General features: G+C 38.9%; 3 protein-coding genes across 7 annotated transcripts; 2 read left to right on the plus strand and 1 right to left on the minus strand.

Moving 5' to 3' along the window:
• Nucleotides 1-30: 30 nt before the first annotated feature.
• On the plus strand, nucleotides 31-12,711 carry LOC122330599 (cytosolic 5'-nucleotidase 1B). Of its 3 annotated transcripts, none has more exons than XM_043227754.1 (7): nucleotides 31-568; nucleotides 657-776; nucleotides 842-992; nucleotides 1,174-1,296; nucleotides 1,391-1,557; nucleotides 1,640-1,908; nucleotides 8,178-8,312. In XM_043227754.1, the coding sequence occupies exons 1-7, from the start codon at nucleotides 554-556 to the stop codon at nucleotides 8,203-8,205; spliced, it is 873 nt and encodes a 290-aa protein (XP_043083689.1). In that variant the 5' UTR covers nucleotides 31-553; the 3' UTR covers nucleotides 8,206-8,312. The 3 variants fall into 3 exon arrangements, with proteins under 3 accessions (XP_043083689.1, XP_043083688.1, XP_043083690.1); XM_043227753.1 differs by lacking the exon at nucleotides 8,178-8,312 and adding an exon at nucleotides 10,058-12,662 and having other exon boundaries at nucleotides 34-568; nucleotides 860-992; XM_043227755.1 differs by lacking the exon at nucleotides 8,178-8,312 and adding an exon at nucleotides 10,058-12,711 and having other exon boundaries at nucleotides 509-568.
• Nucleotides 1,975-15,867, minus strand: LOC122330598 (ras association domain-containing protein 8). Its single transcript, XM_043227752.1, is given in 6 exon segments — nucleotides 1,975-3,579; nucleotides 4,495-4,639; nucleotides 5,525-5,754; nucleotides 5,757-6,488; nucleotides 8,244-8,430; nucleotides 15,575-15,867. Coding segments are annotated over 5 exon segments (1,332 nt in total). The 5' UTR covers nucleotides 8,347-8,430; nucleotides 15,575-15,867; the 3' UTR covers nucleotides 1,975-3,457.
• A 1,498-nt stretch (nucleotides 15,868-17,365) lies between these two features.
• Nucleotides 17,366-26,056, plus strand: kras (v-Ki-ras2 Kirsten rat sarcoma viral oncogene homolog). Of its 3 annotated transcripts, none has more exons than XM_043227718.1 (6): nucleotides 17,366-17,724; nucleotides 19,008-19,125; nucleotides 19,907-20,085; nucleotides 20,198-20,357; nucleotides 21,941-22,065; nucleotides 23,207-23,424. In XM_043227718.1, exons 2-5 carry the CDS (start codon nucleotides 19,015-19,017, stop codon nucleotides 22,058-22,060), a joined length of 570 nt encoding a protein of 189 aa, XP_043083653.1. In that variant the 5' UTR covers nucleotides 17,366-17,724; nucleotides 19,008-19,014; the 3' UTR covers nucleotides 22,061-22,065; nucleotides 23,207-23,424. The 3 variants fall into 3 exon arrangements, with proteins under 3 accessions (XP_043083653.1, XP_043083655.1, XP_043083654.1); XM_043227719.1 differs by lacking the exon at nucleotides 17,366-17,724 and adding an exon at nucleotides 17,751-18,012; XM_043227720.1 differs by lacking the exon at nucleotides 21,941-22,065 and having other exon boundaries at nucleotides 17,368-17,724; nucleotides 23,207-26,056.
• Nucleotides 26,057-26,719: the final 663 nt, after the last annotated feature.

Genomic DNA, 26,719 nt, shown 5'->3' on the forward strand with positions numbered 1-26,719 from the left:
GGCCAGTTCTCCTCTGACCGGACGCCCAGCACTTCACTTCCAGTTCAATATATAGATGTAATATAAATGACTCCTATGGGCCTGTTCGTTTTAGTGACTCAAAACCATGCTGGACAATAAAGTGACTTTACCCACTTAAAAATCGGATTTTGTTGAACCCCTCAAAGGGCTCACATAGTTTTATTTCTCGGTTAATGCGAATACACCAAAATGAGTGAATCTGAATCTGAAATGAGTTACAGTTCATAAACTACCGACTGCTTCTTTAACAATTTTTAAAAAAATTTTAATAAACCCCAAACCCATCCAGAAATATCCGATCTGAGGGGTTTGCTGTAGTTCCGCTCCGGAACACAAGGGGGAGGATTACAATGGAAGTGAACGGTGACGGCTGCAGGCGGGAAGCATATAGGTAGTCATATTTCGGCTTTTATTGCACCATGTGTATCCATATCGTGTAAAAAATACGCGCGGGTTTGTTGCGCGTTCCTTGAAGTGACCGCTCGCCACGTTTTCAACTCTCCCGCGTCCGTCTACGCAGGCTTTGAAGAGAATGGAAGATGAAAAGGTAAAGCCAAAAGTTGCTACGCCGTCTCCTAGCGAACGACTCCTGCAACTCGGTAAAGTTCAGGAACGCGTCTCGTTTGTTTACGCAGAATCGCACGGGTCCTCTCATGATCGCGTTGCAGTATAACGACCTGTTTGACTTGGACTCGATCTCGGCGTCCAGAGACACAGACGCGCTTCCCAAAGGCAGAGCGTTCGCTTTCGTTAAGGTAGGACTGGCCAAGTTAACGGGTGTTTCTGCACGGCCCATTTGAGGAAGGTTTCTTGTTTTAAGTGCTCGCTGTGGACGCAGGCCGTGCAAGCAGTGAATGAGAGGCTCGTGGAGAGGAGCCGGACCGAGAGCTTGCTTTTTGAAGTGGTCCTCATCGCGAAGGAGTGTTCTGAGGAAATCAAAATGAAGATAGTTGAGAGCGCGAAGCATCATGGTAAGCTGGTTTTGGCAGTGGCATTTTAATACAGCACTTGCGTAGTTATCCAAGTTGTCAGTGCTCCTAAGTTGTATTTTAAATGTGAAATATAAGAAAAAATGTTATGAAATTAGACACCGTCTATACAGACTGGATTCTGTGCTTTTCTATAATTTGCTTTGCTTTATTGCACCGCTAGGTCTAGAAATTGGCAAATTCTTCTTTTGCAAAAAGGAAGAACTCATGAACACTCTTCGGACAAACAAAGTTAAGCTGTTCCTCTCTGCAGAAGGGGAGGACGTCTGTGAAGCTCTGCAGTCAGGTAAATCGCTTCACGAGTCGTTTTTAAATATTTGCATTATTTGCATTTGCATTAACCCTCATTATTTAGTGTTTGCCTGTTTTGTTGAGTTTAGGAATTCCAGCCGCTTCGCTGTATGACGGGGCTGATGATGATCACGTCCTCGGTCGGCTAAAGGTCATTTTTTCAGGTGATGTTATCGGTTTCTCAGAGGATTCACTTGATAGCCTTTCGGATTTTGGATTCAGCGAAACCCAAATAAAGACCTTCAAAGCAGCAAAGGTACATTTTGTGATTATTTTCAGCACTGTTTTTTTTTTTTTTTTTTTTTTCAAGTCGTATTAACCTAGTTTCGTGTTACCAGATCTGCATGAAGGAGTTTGCCGTCCTGATTGGTCAGATGAGGAGGAGGTTTGGGCAAGAGAACAGCCCTCTCTGTACCTGTGTCTTAACCTCGTGGGGCTCTAGAAATGTCTGTGCATCCGCCCTGAAAACTCTTCGGGAATGGGGTGTGGATGTGGACGAGGCGTTCTGTCTGGCTGGAGCTCCTTGCGGTCCCATACTGGCTGTAGTTAAACCCCACGTACTGTGGGACGGTGGCCTTAACAACATGAGGGACTTGTCTGCCCAGAGGTAGTAGCATTAATCGGGTCAATTTTGTTCTCTTTGCATATTATGTTGTAAAATAAGAAGCATATATTTAGGGTGATTAGGGTTTAATAGTAATTCACAGTATTGTATATAGACTTTTTTTTAGGTTCGTTAGAAGCTTTTCTTTGTTTATAAAAATTATAGTACATGCAAAAACAAGGTTAAACACCCCCAAATCTACTGAGACGCAAAGTCTGAGCATAAAACATCATGATATATTTAATATAATCTAATTCACAGAGTCGGCATGCTTGCACCATCGTTAAAGTTGATCCTAACATGGCTTGGGTTGAATTTCAGAAAGGCACTACTTTAAGCTAAACAGCTGTGATTCAATATATTGAAACAAATCATATATAACATTAAAGATACAGATCACCCAAAATGTAAATTCCTTAATGACACCGAAATGTTTTAATGAACATTTTCATTTTGGGTGAACTATTCCTTTAAAAGTAAAAGTACATTTTCAAGCGGTATCGGTTACATTTTACGCATATTTCAACAATAATAACATTGGCGAAATGAAAGCAAGGAATACAATATTTTGCGGTCATGCAGTAACATATTGCAAGTAAAATATGTGATTGTCTTTGGCTCAACAATAAAACACTTTGATAATTCAACCATAGTATGAATTGTAAAAAAAAAACTAAATATCACAGGTCAGATTGATCTCCACTAACAGTAAACACAAATGTGAAAGTTCATACAAATGTTTGCAAAGTCTAAAATAAGAATACAAAAATATAGTTATGCTTCCAAAGTAATTCCTCCTTCATCTACGGGTTTTTGCGACAAGGTTACAGATATCACTTTCTAACATTGATTAGACGCTACAATGTTACTGTACATACGAAAATCGGCATAATTGCAAACTGTATTTGAAATATTATGCAGCTCTTTGTGATCAAGATCAAGTATTATGATAGGGAACTGAAACCTGCTTAAAGAGTTAGTTCACCCCCAAACGGAAAGTTCTGTCATTAAATACTCAAGACCTTCCTTCATCCTCGAAAAACAAATTAAGATATTTTTGATGAAAATCGGAAGCTAAACAAAATTGACAATTTAGCATGCTTCTCCCCTCCTCCCTTCTATTCTCTTCTTGTAACTCGGGAGAGAAGAATGTTTGACTAAATAATTTTGTTTTCTTTGCACAAAAAAGTATTCTTGTAGTTGCAAAAGGTAGGTTGCGCCACATGTTTTAGTGATGTCTTTACTAACATCGTGTTTCTGGAACTGGATCATTTCAGTTGTGTTGCTGACAGATAGCTCTCTGATTTCATCAAAAATATCTTGTGTTTCGATGAATGAAGGTCTTGGAACCACATGAGGGTGAGTAATTAATGACAGAATTTTCATTTTGGGGTGAACTAACCCTTTAAGAGGCGTTTATGATACCACTGAAGGTCTCCTTCATGCTGAGCAAATCGACTCTCGGTTTTGCTTGAAGTTGCGTCAAATAAAATGTGTTCTGTCTCAAACATATATGGAGAAAATGGGAAAAAAAACTTCTACCAAGTAGTCCTTAAACATAGATGCCCTCAGGATTTAAACCTGAGGAGATCGGACTATGGAGTCCACGGATGCTGCCAACCACTGGATGAGATAGACTCGGCCGTTTTAATGAACCGGTTAATGCAGCAAAGTCTGAGGAAAGAAAGAAAAGAATTTAATTTTAGAAGTTAATATCTCATTGTAAACTATATGCCAAGATAAAACTTAAGAATACAAACAAAATTAGTGTGGCTTTGACCAAATATTTCCAACGATCTTTGCTCCATTCCAGTAACCGTTGCTTGTTTGGAATATCGTACCACCATACTACTATTCCTATATGTAATGACAATTTTCTGAATGTGTAGATTAAGCAAATGCAGCAGAGCGCAGTGTTTTATCCACAATGCAGTGAAGTTTACTTATCTCTATTGTGACAAATGAGCTGGGAATAATCTGAGACTCATTATTTGATCTGAATTAGCCACGCCTTTGGATATTGCAAACTGTTTGGCCATCAACACGCACAATACCAACTCTAACCGCAAGGTGGCGCTTTGGATTAGTAATATATACAGTGATAGAAAAAGCAATTTGAAGTCAGTGACATCTACAAACGGAAGGCTTGCAACTGCACTGTTATTCTTCATCCAGGCTTGACGTCAGTAAAGTCAGAAAGAAATAACAGATTTTTGTACTCGACAGAGTTAATGACAGGCAAGAGCGCCGAGTCAATCGTTGCAACTATAATCCGTCACGGCACTGATGAAGCAGAAGCACGCAAGAACAGTGCTTCTGAATCACCCTCAGTCTCGCACATTTTATAGGAAAACACTTTTAACCGTGTCCTACGTGGGCCTGCAGTTTTTTGCTAGATGTGCAAGTGAAAAGTTACTTGGCACTGCAGTAAATTAAAACCAGATGCGGTCTGGCCCTTAATGACACTTGTAAAACTTATTACTCATTATGGTTGAGGTCTTATTTTCATTCATGCTGAGTCCTAACAGAATCCACACTGTATGAAGCATATCCCTGGGGCTTTAGATATATCGGCAGTAAAAACGATACCTTTATCATCTGTTGTGTTGCTGGAGTCATCATCGCCAGGCTCCACGGGCAGAACCGTGACTTTGGTGCCTGTTTGTTGTATGAACTGCTGGAGGTTTACCTGCCTCAACTCTTTGGTAAGCTGCTCCAGTTCATACTGACTCTCCTGGTGGAAAGAGGGTGGAGAAGGTGCTAATGAAATGTTTGTGTAGTATTGGAACTGGCATTCGGCCTGCAGCAATGCAGTAACAACTGGCTATAAACAGTAACAACGTTCCAATGTACTTCCACAGAATCAGCTCGAGATAATAAACAGATGTGTTGTTTTTGCATTTGCAGCAATCGCAAGAAGTGAGAAATGTTTTAAACGTAACTCTTCTGAAAAGAGTGGCATGAATTTCTTTGTTTGTGAGGGCTGGTTTGAAACTTGTCTAGTTAAGTGTAATTCAACCAGCAATGTTGAGGCTCGTCGAGTTAGTCCCTGCTGGTAGATTCAGATATTTTTGGATGGCTCATAAAAGTGTGAAATGGAAATGCTCCCTGCCGCCTTCTGAAATCACAGCTAAGGCTAGTCGCTAATGAAGGACTAACGTTTGCACATTCTTGTGGTGCCATCAGCCAGTCGCCATTGTCAACATGTCATGACGTCAAACTACACGTTTGTTTTTTTTTAAATCTGAGATTAGATTTGAATCAGTAGGCATCATTCATATGCCAACTCTGTAAATGATTACAAGAAAAAATGTACAAAAAAAGGCCCCAAAAACTCAAAGATCACTCCATCCTAAAAATGACTGCAAACTTTTTTTTTGTAGTTCATTTTAGTACGTCTGGGACATCTTGCACTACTCCAAAAAGCTGGTATTGAGATTAACATAAATAGTTTTATCCAGGCATTGTAGACTTTGCAGCCGACACAACATATGCTAGTGAAAAACAAAGCTTTTTAATATTAATCTCTGGCACAAAACCGCTGACTACCACGGCAATCTTCAATTTCAGAATTTCACATGGATCACTTTTAAGTTTTTGTTTGTCAAACTTGACATACCTGCAGTCTCTTGCACGACTCGGTCAGTGAGCGCTCCACCGCTCTTGAGCTGTTTTCAAGCTGGGCCGTGTGTTGAGCTTGAGCCTTGAGTTCTGCTTTCACTCTCTGAAGTCTAGCCTTCACTTCCCCCTCACTGGCCTGCTGGCTCTCTCTGATCTCCTTATGTTGCTTTTGAGCCTCTATGCCTGCCTCTACACCCTGCAGAGACATCAGCCGCTGTTCTAGATCGCCTCACAGCCGCGCAGCCGACTGCTCAACTCCTGGAGGCGCTCCTGCAGCTGCCTCTCGCTCTCCCGCTCGATCTCGAGCTCGGTTGCCCAGAATTCCTCTTCCTCGATCTCCACCTTGTTCCTTCGCGCCTGCTTTTCCAACCTTGAAACTTCCTCTGTCATCTTCACATACAGTTCGTCGTCCGCTAGTCCAACTCTTTTCTCAGTCAGCATTCGAAGCTCTGCCTCGTACGCCTCTATCCTGCTGTCTAGAACCGAAAGAGTCTCCCTCTGTAGTCTCACCAGTTGGGTAAGATCCTCCACGCGATGGCCCGATAACCGAGGGGACATTGACGGTGAATTGTGAGCACTTCTCACTAAAACCTCTCGTTGTTTGGTACTACTGTCACTAAGCCTTCCTCCACTAAGAATGTCCCTCAGACTGCGTGGCACACCGGTGAAGGTCAGAGACTTGCGCCGTGGCTCACGTCGACGGAGGGAACGGTCACCTGGAGCTCGGAGCTTGGCCATCAACGGAAGGCTCTGCCGATGCAAGCCACGCTCTGGGCCCCGAGGATTCAGACCTTCAGTTGAGGGGTACTCATTGAGAGACGGACCTGTGCGGTGTAGGATAAATTGCACATCACCGGCATACTGCCCCCAAGTGTTCAGAGAGGCCACCGGACTCTCGTGAGGAACTAGGTGTCGCTCGGTGTCCCTCCATTTTTCGATCAGCGTATACCGTCCCGTGCGACCTATGAAAAAGAAACAAGGATTACAGTGCTGAACAAGACCACCAATAAGCCATAGATATTAAAGGGATAATTCAACATGAAAGTTCAGAAAGACAACAAAAGTGACTTTATTCAACAATCTCTTCACTTCAGTCTCTTTCTTCGACATGCTGCTAATGCGCTGTGCCTTGTTTAAAAGCAGAAGATGCACATAAAATGTGGCATATTTCACAGCCTTAATTTGTTTTCTGTAGTTGAACGAAGGTGTTGCGTGTTTGAAATTTTAGGGCTGGGCAATATATTCATGTGCATCTCGTAATACACAGAGCAGTAGATTACTGACAAGCTACGAAATATCCCGTTAAGTCTCACAAATTAATCGCCTGTGAAACTAAATGCAATACTAATTAATAACAGAATTTGTAATTTTTAGGTAAAACTACCCTTTAAATTTACTGTTGTTGTTGACTAATGTTGTAAAATTGACCTCATGTTTGGCATCATTTCATGATTTGTCAATGAAAACAGTATGATTTTAAAATCTTATGTTTGTGTACATCATTATAAACATACTTTCCCAAAGTAGTTTTCCTTTTTTTTTTTCTGTCAAACCTTTTCAATGGGGAAAAAACACTGTGCAATTCTTGTTTAAATCTGTCATGTTATGACACATAGCATTGTTATGTGAATGCAGAAATATATTGGGGATGTTTTTCCTAATTCCATTCCACCCTCTTCCGCCCATCATTTCCTGTTCTTCTCCACTACCATATATAGTTTGCTTAAGGGCAAAATGGCAGAATAACTTCTTCATCGTAAAATTCTAAAGATACATATTTGAAACGAGAAATAATTTTTTAATACTTCTTCCCCCAATAAAAACACAGATTACTTTCAAAACTGTCAAAAGAGGACTGAGGTGTTCTTAAGAGGTTTTTTCTTTCAGTAGAATGAGTCAGATTTTCCATGTCAGCGGGCACTTTGGTTGCGCCAGCACATTTCTCACTATTACGAGAGGGGGCCCTTAGACTGTACCAGTCTGAGTGCATCTGAAATAGAATAAAACGGTGACATAAACGAAGACCGGTCTGAATCAAAAACAAATGGATTTGAGTCTCACTGGTGATGTAATTAAGTGAAATCAGCTTTGTAGACTGTTTGCACCCTCTCCTTGAAACTCCTTAAAATATGCCTGATGTCTTTAGACAAGTTGTTAAACCAGTCTCAAGCTGTTGGAAAGCCAAAACAAACTCTCCGATACTTAATCTTCTTTTTAATTATGAAATGGATGATGATTACTCCATCAACCTCGATGCCAGATGGTTTCAGCATTACTCTAAATTTATGGCATCTGTGTTAGCAGCTATATGATTTAAGTCTTCCATACTGCTGGGGAGTAACCAACTGAAAATAGAAGCACGGCTTTTTGGTATTAGAAGTTATTTTCCAGTAAAAAGAATTTTTTCAACCCACAGCATGACATGATTGTTTATCAGTGTTATATTGTGTTACTCCTTGATGACTAAATCATTTTGGTGAATAAGTTTTGTTTAAATGATTCATTTCATAGAAAGACTAAGGAAATAATGCAAAGACACAGAAACCGAACGATAAAGATGGCTCTGAAGACAACAAAATTAGTTATTAGAGTAATCTTTATCGTTTTGGTTTCAGCGTAGATCTGCATTCGCCTGAATTTTTGTTTCTCAGTTTTCTTACATGCATCAAGTCACTGTAAGAAGACCTTTATTAACCCTCTGGATCCGTGCTGCCTACCAATTGCTTGAGCCAGAGCGATGACCACTTCCTGGCAGGTGGTGGCCTCTGTGACCCCGCAGACCACACGCTGAACTCCATCAACCCACACCTTCAGCTCCATCCTGGGTCAATCTCTGGAGGACCTGGGGCTGCTGGTCTGTGACGTCATACCGTCACCCCCCTCGCGGCAATTTGTGCGGGAACTCTGCAGCAACAATAACACGGGTTAGGAAACACCTGGTAATGATATACACTTCTCTCTGCCTTTTGCAGATATTTTCATACTAAAAAGTGTGGGCATCTGAAATGAGTTTAGGTGTTTCGTTTAGCAAGTATGTTCTGATGCTATTTTAAGGCACCAGAAGACTTGAAATATAGCACACGTGGGTCACTTATGGCTTTATTTTTTTAACAGCAGAAGACGGCTAATTCGATTCGGAATGACAAATCATCTTCTGTAAATGCGAACTTATTCCCACAGGATTTTTTGTCTCTTTGTTCTCAGCTGAATGTTTACTTTTAATTGGGTTACAAAGTGGCATTTGTGGTTAGCAAGCCACACAAAATTCGAACATTTTTTTAACTTTAACAAATAACCATTAACTTTTACAATAATCTGAAATGCATCTGTCTAAGGAACAAAGATAAGTGTTATAATGAGAGCCTTCCCTAATCAGGAGAGCTTTGTAAAAGGAAATGACTGTGCTATTAGCTGGAGACCTCTACGCTTCCAGATGGACACGTTTCCTTCCTCAGATCTCTGACTAGTTGAACAATCAGCTCTTCTTCTGTATTTAACAAAGAAAGAAGATACTGCCGTCTAAAAAAATGATTCAGCCTCTTTAAAACAACAACTCGCACATGGTCCCAAAATAGCATATTTTCCAAGAAACGAACTGGCTATGAATCTGTGCTTTTTGTGGAGGTGTGCCGAGGGTGTGAAGAGGAGGAGGATGACATGAAAAACAGTTGGCTGCTGAGTGGACGTCCTGCTGGATACAGTGAGACCAGCTGGACCTGACATTATGTTCCTCCCACTTCTGCGAACAGGTACAATTTTAGGACGAAGGGCTGGCAACCACGCATGCCTGAGCAAATCTTCAGCTTCGCAAAGAAAATTCACGAGATCTCAGTTTATTCTCTCGGCAAAGAAAATATTACACAAACTGTGACGTAAAAGAGTCCAATGGTGCGCGCACGCCGAAAGTGAATGCAAAGATGCGACTACAAGCTAATTTAATATTTGCGATATTCTGTGCAAGTGGGAAAGTTTTAGCTGCTAGCAAAAAAAATACATGATGTGTGGTCATGCAAACCAATAAGCAAAGCTTACTGACATGTTTTTTTTTTTTTTTTTATTGCATGCAAAACATCCTGTGAGTAACGTAGAGCAAGTAATGTGATGCAAATATTCGCTTTGCTTTTGGTTTGAACACTTGACATCCGCTTGCAAACTTACTGAAGGTGCAATAATAAATGGTTCACAATCATAGAATGACAAAATAGGTTTGAGGCCAGGAACTAGAGTTTTTAATATACTGATAAACACAAATTTCTAAATATGAATCGCAGCCAGGTTCTATTGGGTGGTGCAGAAATTACACTTGTTTTTGTACCAATTTTCTTTTTGACTAAACAGCTGCTATTTAGTTGTTTAATTGGTATTCAACAAAAACGTTGTGTTAACGTTTAAAATGACAAGATTATGCGTAGGGTCTTTTAATGTTTATTACATTACAGACGATTTTATTCAGTCCGCTCTCTGTATTTCTTTGAAGAAGTTCTAATATCAAAACAAATGTGTTCTTTTCATCTCTTCATTATGTTTATAGAGCTTTGAGTTTGGCTCCAGCTGAGGGACAGGGACGATTTACTGACTGTATGGGGCACTGCGCTGGAAAAGTAAAGCACTGCAGCAGCCAAAGACCACAGCATCAAGACAGAGCTCCTCTCTGAATGAAATACTACACCCGTCCTAGGCTAATAAAATCTGCAAGCGCACAAAATTATGCATTACTCATAAAAAACGATGTGCAGTGCTCAAAGGACAACTCTCTTTGGAACTAAAAACCAGGTTGTTAAAACATAAAGCTTAACAAGTTTTTTTTTTCCAGTAGAAGTCTTTAGTTCAACATCCTTCATAATTAATATATATATATTAGTAAAACTGTCCTGGATATCTCCTGGTAATAAACTGAAACTGCATTAATTTATAGCAGCTGTTTTTATCATTATATATTTTATCAGAACCGTTCTACCATTTGTTCAACAGTGACCCAATTATTTGTGTGCATGATATAATAAGACATTGCACTAAACAATTAAGCCATTATTTCTAAGAACTGCAAAAAAAAAAAAAAAAAAAAAATTCAATAGCTTTTTTTCAACCCTGTAAGAGGGAGTACACTGAATCTCTGGTTTAGTGCGGAGACATATGGTGCGGTGGGACCCCTATCAGAGCTCTTCTGTCTGAGCCAAAATGGAAAAACGAGAGCTTATTACAAAAAACCCAAATAGCTACTGCAGTCAGTGTGGAGTTTCTGCCAAATTTAAATTATTTGATTTATACATGGTTTGGAACCGTTCAGAAACCAGGCTGCCAATACAAGGACATTCGGATCAAATTTTAAATTGGCCCATAAATTTGTGCAAAAAAAATTTCCCCACTTGAAATTGTCGCTCACTTCATCTCTGTTTAGGTGAGCGACTCCAAGTAAACGTTAAAAATGTGATGTTGCACGGTGCGTATAATTTTTCCCTCCATTTTGCCCTTCTGTAAGCAGATAAGTGTTTTGTCCTTCATTTTTACTACCCTTTAGCGTCTATGACAACAGATGGAGTCCTGTAGCCAATAGTCAGATGCATAGTCGGGCCATTTTATGTGTCCTTTTCTGACTAACGCAAAAGTGGCCTGCAGCCGGCTCCGTTCTGACATTTTTCCAAGAGCGATCACTGAAGCAAGGAAGCCCAGTTAACGGATGACTTCACGTCTGCTGCATATACGTTTGACTGAATTAACCAAAAACGCAAGGGAACCAAGGTTGCCGGATCAGACTTAGTACAAGACGTAATATCAAAGAGCATGCAATTTAAAGTTTGACCTTCTAACAATCAGATCACAAGTCCATAGCATTTGTTGTCTTACTCAAGAGTACAATAAGATGCCAAGAACCTGAAACGCGGTGACTGGTGAGACTAAAAGATCCACGGAAGCTCAATTTCACTTCAAAATGGTGGCAAAGTGACACATTATAATTATTTGTAACACAACCATGAGCCTGCAGTCTTTGTGAAAGCGCGAAGTACTGGATCTACATTGGCCATTTGAAGTGTTTTGTTCAGGCCAGCGGTCTTAATCAGGAAGAGACTGTGTTGAATCTGATTGCCGCCCCACCATGAGCACTCCATTCAATCATCTGCGCTGAGCACAAGTGACCACTTAGTCTAAAACGAGCACCGCAGAACTGAATCAAGCCCCATTTGTGGAAGTCGCAATGAAGCATTGGGAAACCGACTGTCCATTTGCTAGAGCCATCTCTGACTTCATGATGACGTCGTTCCGCATGAAAACTACGGGCCAGATTTACTAAATCCTGTTTTGGCATTAAAAAAACTATTACTTGGAATTACTAAAGACAAGCAGTGACACATTAGCGATGAAAAGCACGGACGGAGTTGTTTTTGCGGATGATCTTATTACATATGCATAGCAGCTTCCATTTCAGACACGAAATAAATCACGCAAGGTGATTTACTAAAGTTTGTCGATTTACTGGTTATTTACAGCAAAATATTTAACGTCTCCAAAAAGCGTGTCTTAATTAGTTTTGTGCTTGAGTCAGTAGATTATTTTTACCGGCTCTGTTTGTTGGCGGCTCTACGCTAATTTGCGCTGCTCTTGGTAGATTACATTGTTCATTATGGAAATACACTGGCTGTGTCTGAGTTCTTTCAAAAACAGAGCGAATGTCTCTTCTCAGGAGGACCTGATGTCTATAAACCACTCATTTCTATATCTTTCATCTATATTCTATTAGTCTTCAGACCGTTAGTGTGACGTGATGGAAACTCTTGCACTGTGAAATGTGACTTTGGCTGTTGTTTGCAGACAGAAAGCTAGAAAAAGGTATTAATTCCACCAGTGTTGATTTTGTCTGTCTTATAAGGCTAACCATTTCAATGAACTCAACTGAGCTGAGTAATATCCTCTTACCATTACTCATACTTCTGATTTAGGCATCTGAATATTCCCCCGGGAATCGACGAAGTAAGGTACCCAATGTTTTCCCGCCAATTCCACTGTACTCGCTTGTCCAACTTTATGCGTAAATATAAACAACATATTTCATTTCAACCTGCTTATTAAAAACATTTGGCAAACACATCTTCCTTATGCTTTGTCCGTGACCAAGAGAATCATTTGCGGTGATTGCTAAGACAAAAAAAACGTATTATTGCTCAAACTTAATGTTGAACAAACCGCTTACCCCAAGTAAAACCATGGATGGCATTTCTAGTTATTGTACAGGTACTCACATGTTCTTGCATGAAAAACTGCATGAAAGCAATATATATATATATATGCTAACATAGCATCTGTCTAACAAACCTTGCCTTTGAATTTTAAGAATCAACTGAGCTAAATCCTAAAGTCTGTAAGGAAAGGAAACAAGTTAAAAACAAAGGATACAAGATTCAAGGCCTATCCAGAGCAAGAGAGAATGAGCTAATTTCTCGTGGAAAGATGGTGTGCCTTTACTATCGCTGAGCTATTTTGGATTAACCTTTTATTCTGCTTGTGCTTGCGCTAGCTGCCATGCTACATGTAATTACTAGCAATTTATGCGCTCTCCCATAATTAGTTGCAGGCCACGGCTGAACCGCTCCAAACGTAAAAACACTCCAAGAAACAAAGATAGATAGATAGATAGATAGATAGATAGATCTTTGACGTAAAACTTTCAAGATCCACAAATACTTGATATAAAAATACTTGACAGTTATGCAATTACTTTTATTATGAACAGACCGAGACGTATTTTGTCAAACCTCGCTACACGTGACCAAATGGGAGGCTTAGGTATGAGTTCGATCAACTTTTTGTTTCTAAATTGCGATCTGTTGTTCAAAAACATCGGCAAGTGAACATCTAGTTTCATGCTACCATTTGTTTCTTATTGTAACTTGGAAGATTTGGCTCCTATTGGCTTTCGTAATATGAACAAAAACAGCTGAAACATTGTTCAAATGATCTTCTATGTTCCACAGACAAATGAAAGTCCTACAGGTTTGGAAAGATGTCAGGGCGAGTAAAAGGTGAGTTGAAGGTTTTTGGGTCCACCGTATAACACTGAAGTTACTGAAAAGATTAGCCGGTGACTAAGGCATTGTTGAGGCTTGAAGGCATGCAGGTGGTTATCCAAAGACTTGGGCCTTGATTTTACACCATGGAAACTGATAACATTGAGGTTACACATTCCACACAGCTGGGCACTGAACGCTGAAGGAGATAAGACGTTTCTAGCCCCCCTCTATTTAATCTCTATTTAAAGACTTTTCATTTGTTGCCAACGATCATGCGTTAAATGGCTAAGAAATGTTATTTATACCACGGCAGGTTTAAGTTTAAATCGTTTTTTCTGAAGAACTGTTTCTTCCTGGTATTCTCTTATATGAGCTACGGCAGTATTGGAATATATTTTTATACCTCATGTTTTAAATCCCGTTCCTTCCCTGGGGAAAATTAAGGTGCAAATCAAAACACTAAGTAAACAAACAACACCACTACACAATCAAACCGAACCACGAAAGACCTCCCTTCTGCCAAACACAGAGGAGAACTGTGTCCTCACCAAATCTCCCATCTGGGACGACAGAGGAAGGAAAACAAACCTTCTTTCCCCACCCCAGTAAAACAATAACCTGAGGTTTTGGAAGAAAGCGGGTGAATTCGCAGCGAAATCTCCAAATCTTGCTCCTAAATCCCCCGGGTGTCCTAAAATGTACTTTGCTACGCTCGATTCTTTGGCACATTTAGCCTGCAAGAGTAAAAAACAATGAGGAGCTTTCATGGAAGGTAACAGGAAAACAAAGCTTTCCTCAAAACTATGAAGGGAATAAAACCGTGCCAGGTTTTCAACAAAGTCCTTCTCTAAGGACGTTAGATGGCAAGAACAGTCTACCTACTGTGGTGTTTAACTACGAACCGGCGAGAGCCGCCTTCGCTCTTGTAAATCTCAGAGTTTGTTGAGTCTCGAGTCTCAGCCGAGGTGCTTTAATAAACTTGAGAATAAACGTCGGCCCCCCAGAATCCCACCTCCACGCCCCAAGGCTAGGACGAAGACTGGCAGAATCGTTAACATCTGGATGGCACGTTTAGCTGGATATAATACTGCCTTTGTTCTTTTGCCATGGTTGTGATCAGCAAGCTGGCTTTGAAGGGCCAGCCAAAAACTGAATTACGAGGTTACTGGATGAAGTGTCAACGTGACTAAGTGGTTTATTAATAATCTCTCATCTTACCACTTTCGATAAAGCAGTTACGCATTCCCACTGTGAAGCGCTTGCATACTTTTGTGGCAATGCAAAAATGCACTAAAGACACTTTGTTGGATTAAATGACTATTATGCAGCAAATAGCCTCCATATGATATGATAAAAAACAATCTTTGTTAGAGTCACCAAAGCCAACTTTCCTGCATTGCATGACAACATGGATTCTACATGACATGCTAATTATTTATACATGTACTTAACAGTGCATTAAATGTTTTAATAGCTAGATAATAACAGGGTTTGGTAGTAACCGCACATTGCAGCAAATGGACACGATCCATCAATTATCTGAATACAATAAAAAAGTAGAGAATTTACTTAACTAAATAACAATTGTATGCGATCTTTATTATATGTATACTGGTTAACAATTCATTGCATCCACCTATAGAGGAGGGGGAAAAGTAGCAGTGAAAAACGACTGTTTGCTGTTATTGCATGCGTTTTTCCAAAGTATGCAAAGAAAATCTAATGGTGTGCTTTGCTTTCGATTAATAAACTCTTTGTGTTGATGTCAACTGATGTGGTGTGACTATAGGTAATACTAAAACGTGCTATTTTAGTAGTTTTGTTTTTTTTCCCAAGTTAAATGACAAAAAAAGTACAACACACGACACGATCACATTGATTTTTGTTATTGCATTAAAACGTTATATGTCAAATTAATACTAATTCATGCACCTACATATTTCAGATGCTAAAGGCGTATAAAAATATAACGGTTATTTTTAAGTTGCATTTATTAAGTAACCTTATTACATTTTTTTCCGCATGCAAAATCTGTACACTCTTACCTTTATGTCTAAACGTAGGAAAACATTTATCCACTTTTTGTCCAAGCCGATGTTACAGCGACCAAAGTTTGTACAATAAAATTAAAAGGACACTGTAACGTTCGGGGTTTTTTTTTCTGTGTTAAGGCTTACTATACCGCTACGTTTGTTAAATATAAACGAAATGCGCTTGCATTTTGTGTTTTTTTTACAAAGCAAAAGCGGATTTTGTCGGTAGGGATCGCCGCCCCACGGGAAAAAGTTTTCACGCTGCGCTGCAGTCAGTCCGTCCGAGATAAAAATGTGGAAAATACGACCATCTGATCTTACTCGCTGCATTCCGTCAAGTCCCGCCCTGGGTCGCGTCGTTGTGTGCTGTCATTGGTAAAGCTTGTGACGTGCCTCTACACTGTCCAATCAGAGGCCGCTTTTGAGAGGCTCCTATTGGCCCATCTAGTCGCAGAAGGCGGGACATGTGTGAATTTCGGCTCAGAAAGAGCTGCGTTATTTTATATATATATATATATATATATATATATATATATATATATATATATATATATATATATATATATATATATATATATTTATAACAATGAGAAGTGTGATTTAAATTATTTAATTTAGTAAAAAACAGCAATAATAATACAAAGTAATATATATATATATATATATATATATATATATATATATATATATATATATATATATATATATATATATAGCCCCCACAAACTCTGACTGATTTGCGTATTTCTTTATATAACAAAAGGTTTTGATTTGGTCATCATGCCAGCTCTGTGAAAATTAATACACACCACAATTAAAAACATCAGAGTTTCATAATCGGTTTACAACTGAATAACTGCACTTAAAAATAAAAACCATAAAAAAAGACAATGCATTTGAATACAGGTTTGACGTGGTTATTTAAATAAAGACTGGCTTGAAAAACCATGGAAATACTGACCCCTTGTGTCTTTAGCTTTTTTTTTATTTTATTGCATCTTGTAAAATCTAAATATAAATTACTATTATTCCAAGGATTAAATGATTGATAATATATGTAAGAATATGTGTGTAGCCTAACATATGTTTTACATAAAATAATACACCGTCGTAAAGTCGTAAATCTCTCTTTGTGTTGCTAAATATTTTGTAATTATTACTTCCGTTATAATAAATTATATAAATAATAATAAAAAGTAAAGTCAAAATGGAAACTCACCACAAGGTTTGTGTAGGGCGAATTTCAAGTATAATGTATTCGATATAAATTATTTTTAGTAGATATTTTTGGAAGTCGAGCTAGGTATTCCAAAAATAATCCACCCATGGTAATAATGCCTTTATTGTTTATAACGCTTTAGTGAATTTTATTTACAAGATTTTTTTTTTTACCACTATATATTAATTATGATAAAAGCTAAAACATCTCTTTAGAAACTGTAAATACACAAATCCGAAAATTCCAATAGTTTTTTTATAATAAAATTTTTTTACATTTTAAAAACTTTTATTTTATTATTATTTTGTATGCTTTTTCACAATTACGTGTATCTGTTAACTACATTTGCATTAAATGGCAAAGAAAAAAAAACGTATAAGTAAAGCGTCAAGTCAAACAATAAACATCTAGGTCGAGTAATTTGTATTATTCCGTCGATAGCCGTAGACGATTGGCTCCTCGCGCACCGTATGCAAACCCCTTAACGCTGACTGACAGGTGAAGCAGCCAATAAGATTCCACGTACGCGATGACGTGCGCACGTACACGTTCCGGTTATATTTAGGGCCTATTTAAGCAGCAAGCCAGTCTATACCAATACTGCCTGTAGCGCTTGTCAAAAGCCGGTCTTTGCCCAGTATCGATATGCCGCAGCACGTTCTCGTGCGCTTCTACACTGTAAAATAAAGTGCATTTATTATCCGGCGTACCATATTTAGCCTGTGATTACCAGTGGCGGTTATCGGCCAGTTATTGATCAAGCACCTCTCATTGAAAGGACACCGATCGGGATTGTATGCACCTACAGATGTTTCGTCTATTATAATGCAAGATGCATGCTGATGCTCGGAAGGGGCTGCTCGACTGCGTATCGCTCGTCCTTTTAACCTCTTCCACCTACTGAAAATAACCGCGAACAGCCGAAAACCGTTGATATTTTGGGGTAAGTGATCATTTAGCAGGACACAACAGTGTGTCCGCCCATATTTATGTAAAGCGCAGCCTCCGAGCGCAGGCCATGTAGCACGGAGCGACTAAATTAATCGCTATTCCGTCTGAAATGGTCGGTTTTCGTTTAGGGGAGCCCTTTAAAGACCCTCGCAGGATTGTCAGCGGATGTATGAGCTTTATAAGCGCCGTTTAAACGGATAATAACGTTATGGCAAGGTCACGATAGACGCTCGAGTCGTTAGAGGCTTTTTCAGACGCGGAACTTGCAACAAACCCTGAGGTAAAACCCATATAAAAGCCGTTTTAACGTGTGTGTTCGCGGCTGCTAACAGTCAAATAAAGATACAGCTAGGAATTGCTTATATGTGAGCTTTCGTTTGTGTGTGTGTGAGTCTGTATATTGTTCCTGTGTGTTATTGTCATCGCACGCCCAAGCGAGCTCGGGCCCTGTGATACAATGGCGCTTAGCTCCACTTATTCGCGATTAACTTTATTTTAACTCGAGTTAAAAGCTCGATCGCGCTTTATTGCATCACGCGCGGATCATTTCAAACTCGAGAAATGCACACACCGTGTCAAATCGTGTTATTACGCTTCGGTCTTGTAAATAAGTCAATGTAAAAAGGTTTTACAGAGGACTGGGATATAGACAGGCGGCCTGAAACTGTTAAATGTGTCCATTGCCGAATTGTTTGCTGTAGATTAATCGATTTTGTTGAGTTATAGTGACGAAAAGTGATATGATTTATACACCAGGTGTATAGTAGCATTGTGTCAGATCATAGTATTTGATTATATACCTTTTTAAAAATCTTATTACACCATAACCGCAACCCAACATTACAGGTGAGTAAGGATATAGGCTTGTAAATGTAAGATATCGACAAAATGTTACTTATATAGTCTTATATGCGTGTACATGTGCATTCGGTTCTATGATTATTTCTGTAAATCTATTTAAAACAGGTTAGTTTTTGGTTTTATGTAGTTATTTTTGGGTCATTCCTGTAAGCGTCGACGTGACTTGGTTCAACATCTGGGCTGGAAGGTAAGAAGTTAAAACCGTTAAAGGCTTTATTATCGAACGATTAACGTTTCGCCCGTGAGCAACACAGTTAGTCTAACCCCGGGTTACTCCAGCGCACTGAACCTGTAATTAGCCAACTGTAAGTCGCTTTGGATAATGGGATAAGTCGATCGTCAATTATTTGAAGTCTGGTAAGTACGTCAAAGCTGGAGGAGAAAAGGTTTAACTGCTTTTCTTTTCTGTCGCAGGTGAAGAATGACCGAATATAAGCTTGTGGTCGTGGGGGCTGGAGGCGTGGGCAAGAGCGCTCTCACCATCCAACTCATCCAGAACCACTTTGTGGACGAATACGACCCGACCATAGAGGTGAGGCGAGCCTGCCCCTGCTTTCTAACGCCGCACCGAGCTGAGAAACTCACCCGTATGGGAATATGCAAAGAATCTACTGTTAAAGATTCTACCGCGCCGTCCGGTTATTCTGGTTTAAGAGGTGGATTCCACTTTGAAGGCCATTGTGTCTCTTGCCTTGCGCTTTTCTGGCTTGGCACCCTGCTAGGTTGCATGTTTGCATAATGCCAAATAAGTTTGTGTTTGCTTTATCTTTGGTGCTCTTCGTGTGCGCGTTGGGGGGCTAAAAAGTGTAGTTGTTTTTGATAATTGTTTATTTTTAACACACACCCATATGTGTATTTGTTTTTGTAGTTATTAGTTTTGTTTAAAGTTTTTAGATTTTTTTTTGGGGAGGGGTTTGTAGATGTTTTTGGATGATTTTATAATAATAATAATATTATATTATTTTTCTTTTTGTAGTTCAATGTATTGTATTATAGTTTCTTTTTATTATTTATTTTATTGTTTTTAGGTGTTTTGTAGTTTTAATAGATCAGAGACTAATTGTCTTTTGTCTTAATAATGTGGGGTGATGCTTTGAAAAGTGCTTTTAGTTTTAATTTAATGTCGATTTGTAGACCATTTTGCTAGACTTTATCTACACCCAAGCGAGCGATTTTTAAAACTTTAGCCTACAAGTACAATTTATCAGGTTTTTTTGTCAAATTTGAGATGTTTTCGCTTAATTATTGTAATAAATAGATCGTTTGGGGTTCATATACTGATCTCCATGCTCAAAATATCTTCTCTTGATCAGGACTCCTACAGGAAGCAGGTGGTGATCGACGGAGAGACGTGTCTCCTGGACATCTTGGACACTGCAGGTCAGGAGGAGTACAGCGCCATGAGGGACCAGTACATGAGGACAGGAGAGGGCTTCCTCTGTGTCTTTGCCATCAATAACACCAAGTCCTTTGAGGACATTCACCACTACAGGTATACGCCGCATGCTTTGAGCTCGCGAGACCTGCCGAATCGGGTCCGTAAAGGGTTGAAGCGCCTCACCGAGTCAAATTATAGACGTGCAACGTTCTGTGTGCTTTGACAGAGAGCAGATAAAGCGAGTAAAGGACTCGGAGGACGTCCCCATGGTCCTGGTGGGGAACAAGTGCGATCTTCCATCCCGCAGCGTGGACACAAAGCAGGCTCAGGATTTAGCGCGTAGCTACGGCATCCCCTTCATAGAGACCTCAGCAAAGACGAGACAGGTAGGGAAGACACGGGTGGTGTTTCGAGGAAATCAAAACGAAAGCGAAAGGCTTTAAATGATTCAAAGACGGCATGAAATCAAACGATCAGCTGTTTTTTTATATAATTATCCTTGTGCACTGTTCATTTGTTATTAAAAAAACCTTTTGTTTTACGTAAACGTATAGACATATATCATATATCAACTATAGTATCAGTCTAAATTAGGATTCTGTCAAATTCTGATGCATAAAGTTACCAAAAAAAAAAAAAATTAACATCGTTTTGCTCAGAAATGCATTATGGATAAATATAAATGAGTTTCATGTTGTCTTTAGAGTCATGTTGATGCACATGTGGTTTTAAAATCTCTAATAAAAGTGACTATAACCAGATTAGATTAAGGGTGAGTTGTAAAGCGTTTCAAGAACGTGTCTGGGTCACATTTCACCCCAAAATCAAAAGAAACTAGAATTTCTTTTTTATCATTATTACTATAGAAATTGATGATATATAATTCTAGTGTCATCATTTCCCTGTGCGCTGGGGACCAGGACCAAGTCTAATCTACTCAAGTCCACCCCTGATGTAATGCCAAAATATAACATTGGTAACACTTTATTTTACAGTTAAGCTTTTTTTAAATCTCCATTTAGACTTTAAATAAAGTATTGTATAAAGAGATCAATATTGTCTGTTGAACAGTGTATCATTACACCCCCTAATTGCTATTCATTACATTAAAAAAAAAAACCTAAACATTAAATTTTTTTTCTAGGAGGTAACTGTGACTTGGACATAGTTTTTGTTACGTTGGCGCGCTGCCTCAAGGCAGCCGAAATGTGTAGAATTGTAAATGAGCTGGTCATTGTGTCCTTCTGCTTTTACACTGGGTTTATGCATGAGTTCATTCTGACGGGCTTTATGAATAATCAATCAGGTCATATCGCGCAACACGACTGATCTGCCTCTGGGTTCGTGCCTGGTCTCTCCTGCGCGTTCGTTATGATTTGTCTGTGTTTGATTTCATCAATTAATCTCTTAATGGCAAAGAGTGCTGTTTGGATTGATTTGATCGGGGGTTTAATCACTATAAATCAGTTGGGGATATCGAACTGCTCTATCTGTCACGTTAAATATCAGGGCAAGCGCTCTCCCTCCCTCCGCAGTGCTCGAATCACAACTCCTTGTGGTGCTGGGGTGTAATAAAACCTCCTCAATTCATTTCTTTTCTCTCTGTTTCGAGCCTCACATGCTACCCGCCGACACCATGGGGCCGTCTCCAGTACCCACAGTTCCCTCTCCGGCTGCTAGCGGAAGTGGTTTTGTGTGTATTGCTCTAATAGCGGATTCACTTTCTAATCCTCTTACGTTCATGTGTGTATGTATTGATGTATATATGTATCTTCAGGCACGTTGCTAATTGAGAAATGTTTGGAAACGCTGCAAAAAAGGACACCCCGTAGAATAACCTGGCTTTTAATACCCATAAATAATCAAAAGAAATGCTAATGATAATTGTGGAAAAACTTGCCGCTTGCTTCCCGAAATCCAATCGGGACTGTTTCCTTAACACTGAAGGGAGTTGTGTTTTGCACTGCAGAGAGTGGAAGATGCCTTTTATACTCTGGTACGGGAGATCAGGCAATACCGGCTGAGAAAACTCAGTAAAGAAGAAAAGACGACACAATGCATCAAGCTTAAAAAATGTGTTTTGATGTGAGAGGGGTAAGTTTGAAGCGCTGCCCGTCTGCGGCCCAGCTGTGGCGTGCGACATCTGTATAGCGCTTAACGCCCGCTCTTGGGCGGATCTCGCAGTCTGTCATTAAAATATGCAGGTCATATTTCAGCTCAAAATTACGTTTCGTGGAAAAGGAGCCTATTTTTAGGACCTGAAAAGAGATTTGGCGTGTATGTTTCATAATCGCACCTGCCGCAGTTGTCGGTAGAATAGGAATAAAACCTTATTTTTAAAATGCAGACAAATTAAGGGCACTACCAGACTTTTTTTTTCTCTCTCTTTGAAGAGGTCCCATCTGTTTACCAAGCCTGTGTTTATTTAATCCAAAATGCAGCCAAAACGGTAACACTGAAATTAATTATAATAATATTTCAGATAAAGGCTGTTCTTTCAATTTATCAGAGGAGCCTGAAAATGTGTACTCAACTGTTTTAAATATTGATTCTACTATTAATAATAATGTTTTGTGAACAGTAAATCAGCATATTACAATGATTTCTGAAGGATCACGTGACACTGGAGTAATGATGCTAAATATTTAACTATTTTTCACACCGATAAAAATATTTTAAAATTGAACTAGAAAGCAGTTATTTTAAAGCAGTACTTCAGGTGAAATAAATGCAGGCCTGGTGATCAGAAGAGAATTCTTTTTTAGATGCATGTATGAGTGTGTATATGTTTTACTTAACCTCTTAAGACCCTGTGTCCTCATGAGAACATTAATATTTTAGTGAATTTCCATACAGTTTTACTGTACAGAGCATGTTCAGGGCTTTTCAGAGACACCAAATGATTGGACGTTTCACCCGGTCCACCCCCTCCCCTTGGTCTGCAAAAATGTCTGAAATTAATTTAATGACGCTCTTAGGGAAATATGGTAATATTTTGTAATTATCAATTAAAGCTGTCTAATTTCGGAGTCGTGTGTCATAAATCAACGTCTCGGGAAAATGTTTTAGGTTTCAAACTGATTTCATGTCCTTGTATGAGGACACTGCGACTAAAAGCGTGTTTATTATGTATTTTGGGAGACATAGCAAATGAATAGGGAAATCAAGTAGATAGTTATGGTGTTCGATGCTTGAGATAATCACCTACGGTTCTTGTTTTCCCTTTATTTTGAAGGGCGTGGACGACGCGTTTTATACTCTAGTCCGAGAAATCCGGAAACACAAGGAGAAGATGAGCAAGGAGGGCAAGAAGAAAAAGAAGAAATCCAAAACAAAATGCGTATTAATGTGATCAAGCCTTTCCTGTCATTATAGACTCCAAAAAAAAAAAAAAAAAAAAGAGTTCCACAACTGCATTTTGTACATTACACTAAATTATTAGCCTCCTCAAAATACAGAATGGATTCTTATTCTACTTGCTTTCTTAAAAGAAATAAGCTTTACTCGTTCGGTGCCAGTTGCCCCAAAGTGTTGGTCACCTTTATGGCTTATTTTATCGGGTGGGCTGTCAGAACTGGTGTTATTTTGCAGTTGGTTTAGAGTAGTTCAGCAGATTTATAAAGAAAGGTGTGGACGTGAAAATAAGGCTTTGGTGTGCCGTATGAGAGAGAACTAGCCGTGTAGCTGTTTAGCCGTGAAATTTGCATGTGAGTCACTTGATTTTTACAGGAACTGAAACATTGAGGAATTACTTTATTTTTTTTTTTATTATTATTATTATTTTTTTTAGGACCAACACTTTCAAGGGGTGTTTTGATACATTATCACTGTGTATGACCCTGCCTTTGGATGTCCCAGACTTCCAAAAAAAAACAACCTGCATGTGAACTTCCATTGTAGTCGGATTAACGCGCCCTTTCTCGAAAGCCATGTTAATGTATATATGGTGAAATCCTAACCACGTTAACCTTATTTCCCCGTTTGCATGCTGTGTTCTGTTCTTTAAACTTCCAGGAAACGGTAATGCGTTGAATACTGTATAATAGCCACTGTTGCGTAGAAAGGATTTTCTCAGTTGGTCCAAACAGGCGCTATTGTTTCAACAAGGCCATTGTGATATTTTCAGTTCAATTCGTGAAGGTTTATATAGAAGTCAAAATCTGCTGAGAGCAAACCTCAAATTTGATTTAATTAATGGGACTGGCACGATGCTGAGCTTAGTTTAGAACATAGGTGGCGCTGCATGCTTTAGAAACACAGTACTCTGCTTGTTTCCAGATCTTTACACGCATGAACCTAAAATAATCATCCATAAAGTTAAAGCGAACCGAGATGTTCACAGTGATGTTCACGTTAATCTAGCTTCGTAAACGCATTCTGATCTTCAAAAACTAGATTGAAGCGCCATCTGCTGTTAAAATCTAAGCTCAGAATCGATTCTGCATCAATGTATCGTCACAGCCCTATTAATAAAACCACAAAATGAAATGAGAAACAACTGAGAAAATGGTGATCTGCATTTTATAAGTCACCTGTCAGTTTCAGGGATTGAATAATAAATTTATATTCATGCGGTAATGTATCAGGCATGTTACATTTTTGACAGCGTTTTTAAGGCACTGGGGCTGCTTTTTTTTTTTTTTTTTTGTGGTCGGTTAAGTCAAAACGGTTGTTTATGCATTTGTTTTTTAGGAAATATGTGCACTCCCCGAATCTCGGTTGGCTTCTCGTAAATGCAACCGAACATTGTGCACATTATTAGAATTTTTTTTTGACAGACAAAAGTTACATTCAGCTGTCGCGAATTCATCGAAATTTATTGCGCATTTCGTCTCTTAAACCCACGAAAATGCAAGATCCTGTTGTAAGTGTTAATGAAAAATCAGCAGATTTTGACCAAAAATATAAAGCTGCAGTTGACCAATCAGAATCAAGTATTCCAGGGAGCGTGTAAAAATTCGATTCTCTTTTCTGTAAGGGTCTACACTAGCGAACGCCTCACTTCGGCGCTCAGAGGAGGACTTTTATGACGTATGAATATTTACCCTCTTGTGCCCAGCCAAACAGCGCCTTAGAAGTCCGAGTAACTGCGTCGAATTGTTTTTGCTAAATTTTGATTAGTGAATATAACCTACTGTACCACTAGTTGTTGTGATGCAAATATACGTAACAAAAATGGAAGGAAACAAATGCCTTGTTTGTTTATGCTGCCATCGAGACATTCTGGTCCTAGGAGCCCGATTCTAGTGGAATCGAAGCCGAACGCCTAAATCCCCAGGAGTCGGTCGTGATCCGGTATACTACGGTAAAATGTGGCTAGCTTAGTTCTGGAGGGCAAATTTTCAGCCATCACTCAAACCAAAGAGAGTGATATAAAGATTTATTTTGTGTGGCAATACTTGCGATGTCATAAGATGATGTCATTTATAGGAGATTTACAATATACGAGCAGAATGTTGCTTTAAAACCTTCGGTGAGCTGTTTTACCACGCGTCCTTAACCATTACTAGTCTGTTTTTCTAATAATTGTTTCTATATCACGGTTTGACTAATACAGAGAGATCTAAACGGGAAATAAATCAGGATGTCCGCTCTTATGCAAAGTGTTTCGGGTGATTTCTGTTCCCTTTAAAATCATTTACTAGCCGTCTGTAACGCGAGTAGCGAAGTCTTTGGATATTTTTGGAATCGTTTCTGAAATGTTCTCCGTCTGTTTGTGTGCCAATTGCAAATGTTGATAAAATGGTTCACGTATACATGGACCTCGTTTTAACAGCCTTTGTACGGTTGTGATAAGAAAGATGACTATTTTGTAAATTGTGCTTTTTTTTTTTTTTTTTTTTTGGTTTAATGAATTGAATGACCCTTAATTGTAATTAAGGGTCATGTGTTAAGTTCTATGAGAAAGTGCCGGTCTGAGGTTGTCTTTCGCATCCGTCATGTTTTGGTGAACGTGATTATTAGGATGAGGAAAGCCGTTCTCAGATCGGCACGGTTTTATAAATGCAACCCAATCCTGTTTTTTCCCCATTAATCTCATCAGTCTTATTTAATGTGTAATTAAAAGAAATACTTAAAACCCACAGGAGAGACTCCGTGTCTGTTTGTTGGTTAAGAATGCACGCTTTGTAAGAATTTTACCAAAAATCTGTATAATTTGAAATTAATTCGACTTTAATTCTTTTCAGAATCTCGTGACGCCTCGGGAAGAACATTTTTATCCCCAAAATCTAATTTGGTATGAATAGCAGTTTTAAATGGTCAGGGATTTTATTTGATCAAAATACAACAAAAGTGTGGAATATTATTACGCTATAAAATAAGTGTTTTCTTCTTGAATGTTTTAAAACCAAATTTATTCCCGTGGTCGACGATGCATTTTCAGCATCGTAATTCCAGCCACATGGTCTTTCAGAAATCGTTCTAATTTGCTGATTTTATTACATTTATTTGTTTTTAACTGCAATACATTTGTTTTTTTGACTATTTAATTCGGAGTTTATAAATGAATATACAATTTATTTGTAATAGAAGTTTTTAATCTATTTAATTTATATATACACAAACACACACACACACACACACATATATATTTTTATATATATATATATATGAATTTAAACTCCTTTTCATGACATTGACTCTTATACTTACTTACTATGCTGCATGCATGTCCCTTATGTTCCACAAAGTGGCAGTATTCTCTCATGCCACGATACAATAGTTTCTCAGCTGGTCTTCTGTAATG

Source organism: Puntigrus tetrazona, chromosome 25, assembly GCF_018831695.1.
Source record: "Puntigrus tetrazona isolate hp1 chromosome 25, ASM1883169v1, whole genome shotgun sequence".
Classification (NCBI taxonomy): domain Eukaryota; kingdom Metazoa; phylum Chordata; class Actinopteri; order Cypriniformes; family Cyprinidae; genus Puntigrus; species Puntigrus tetrazona.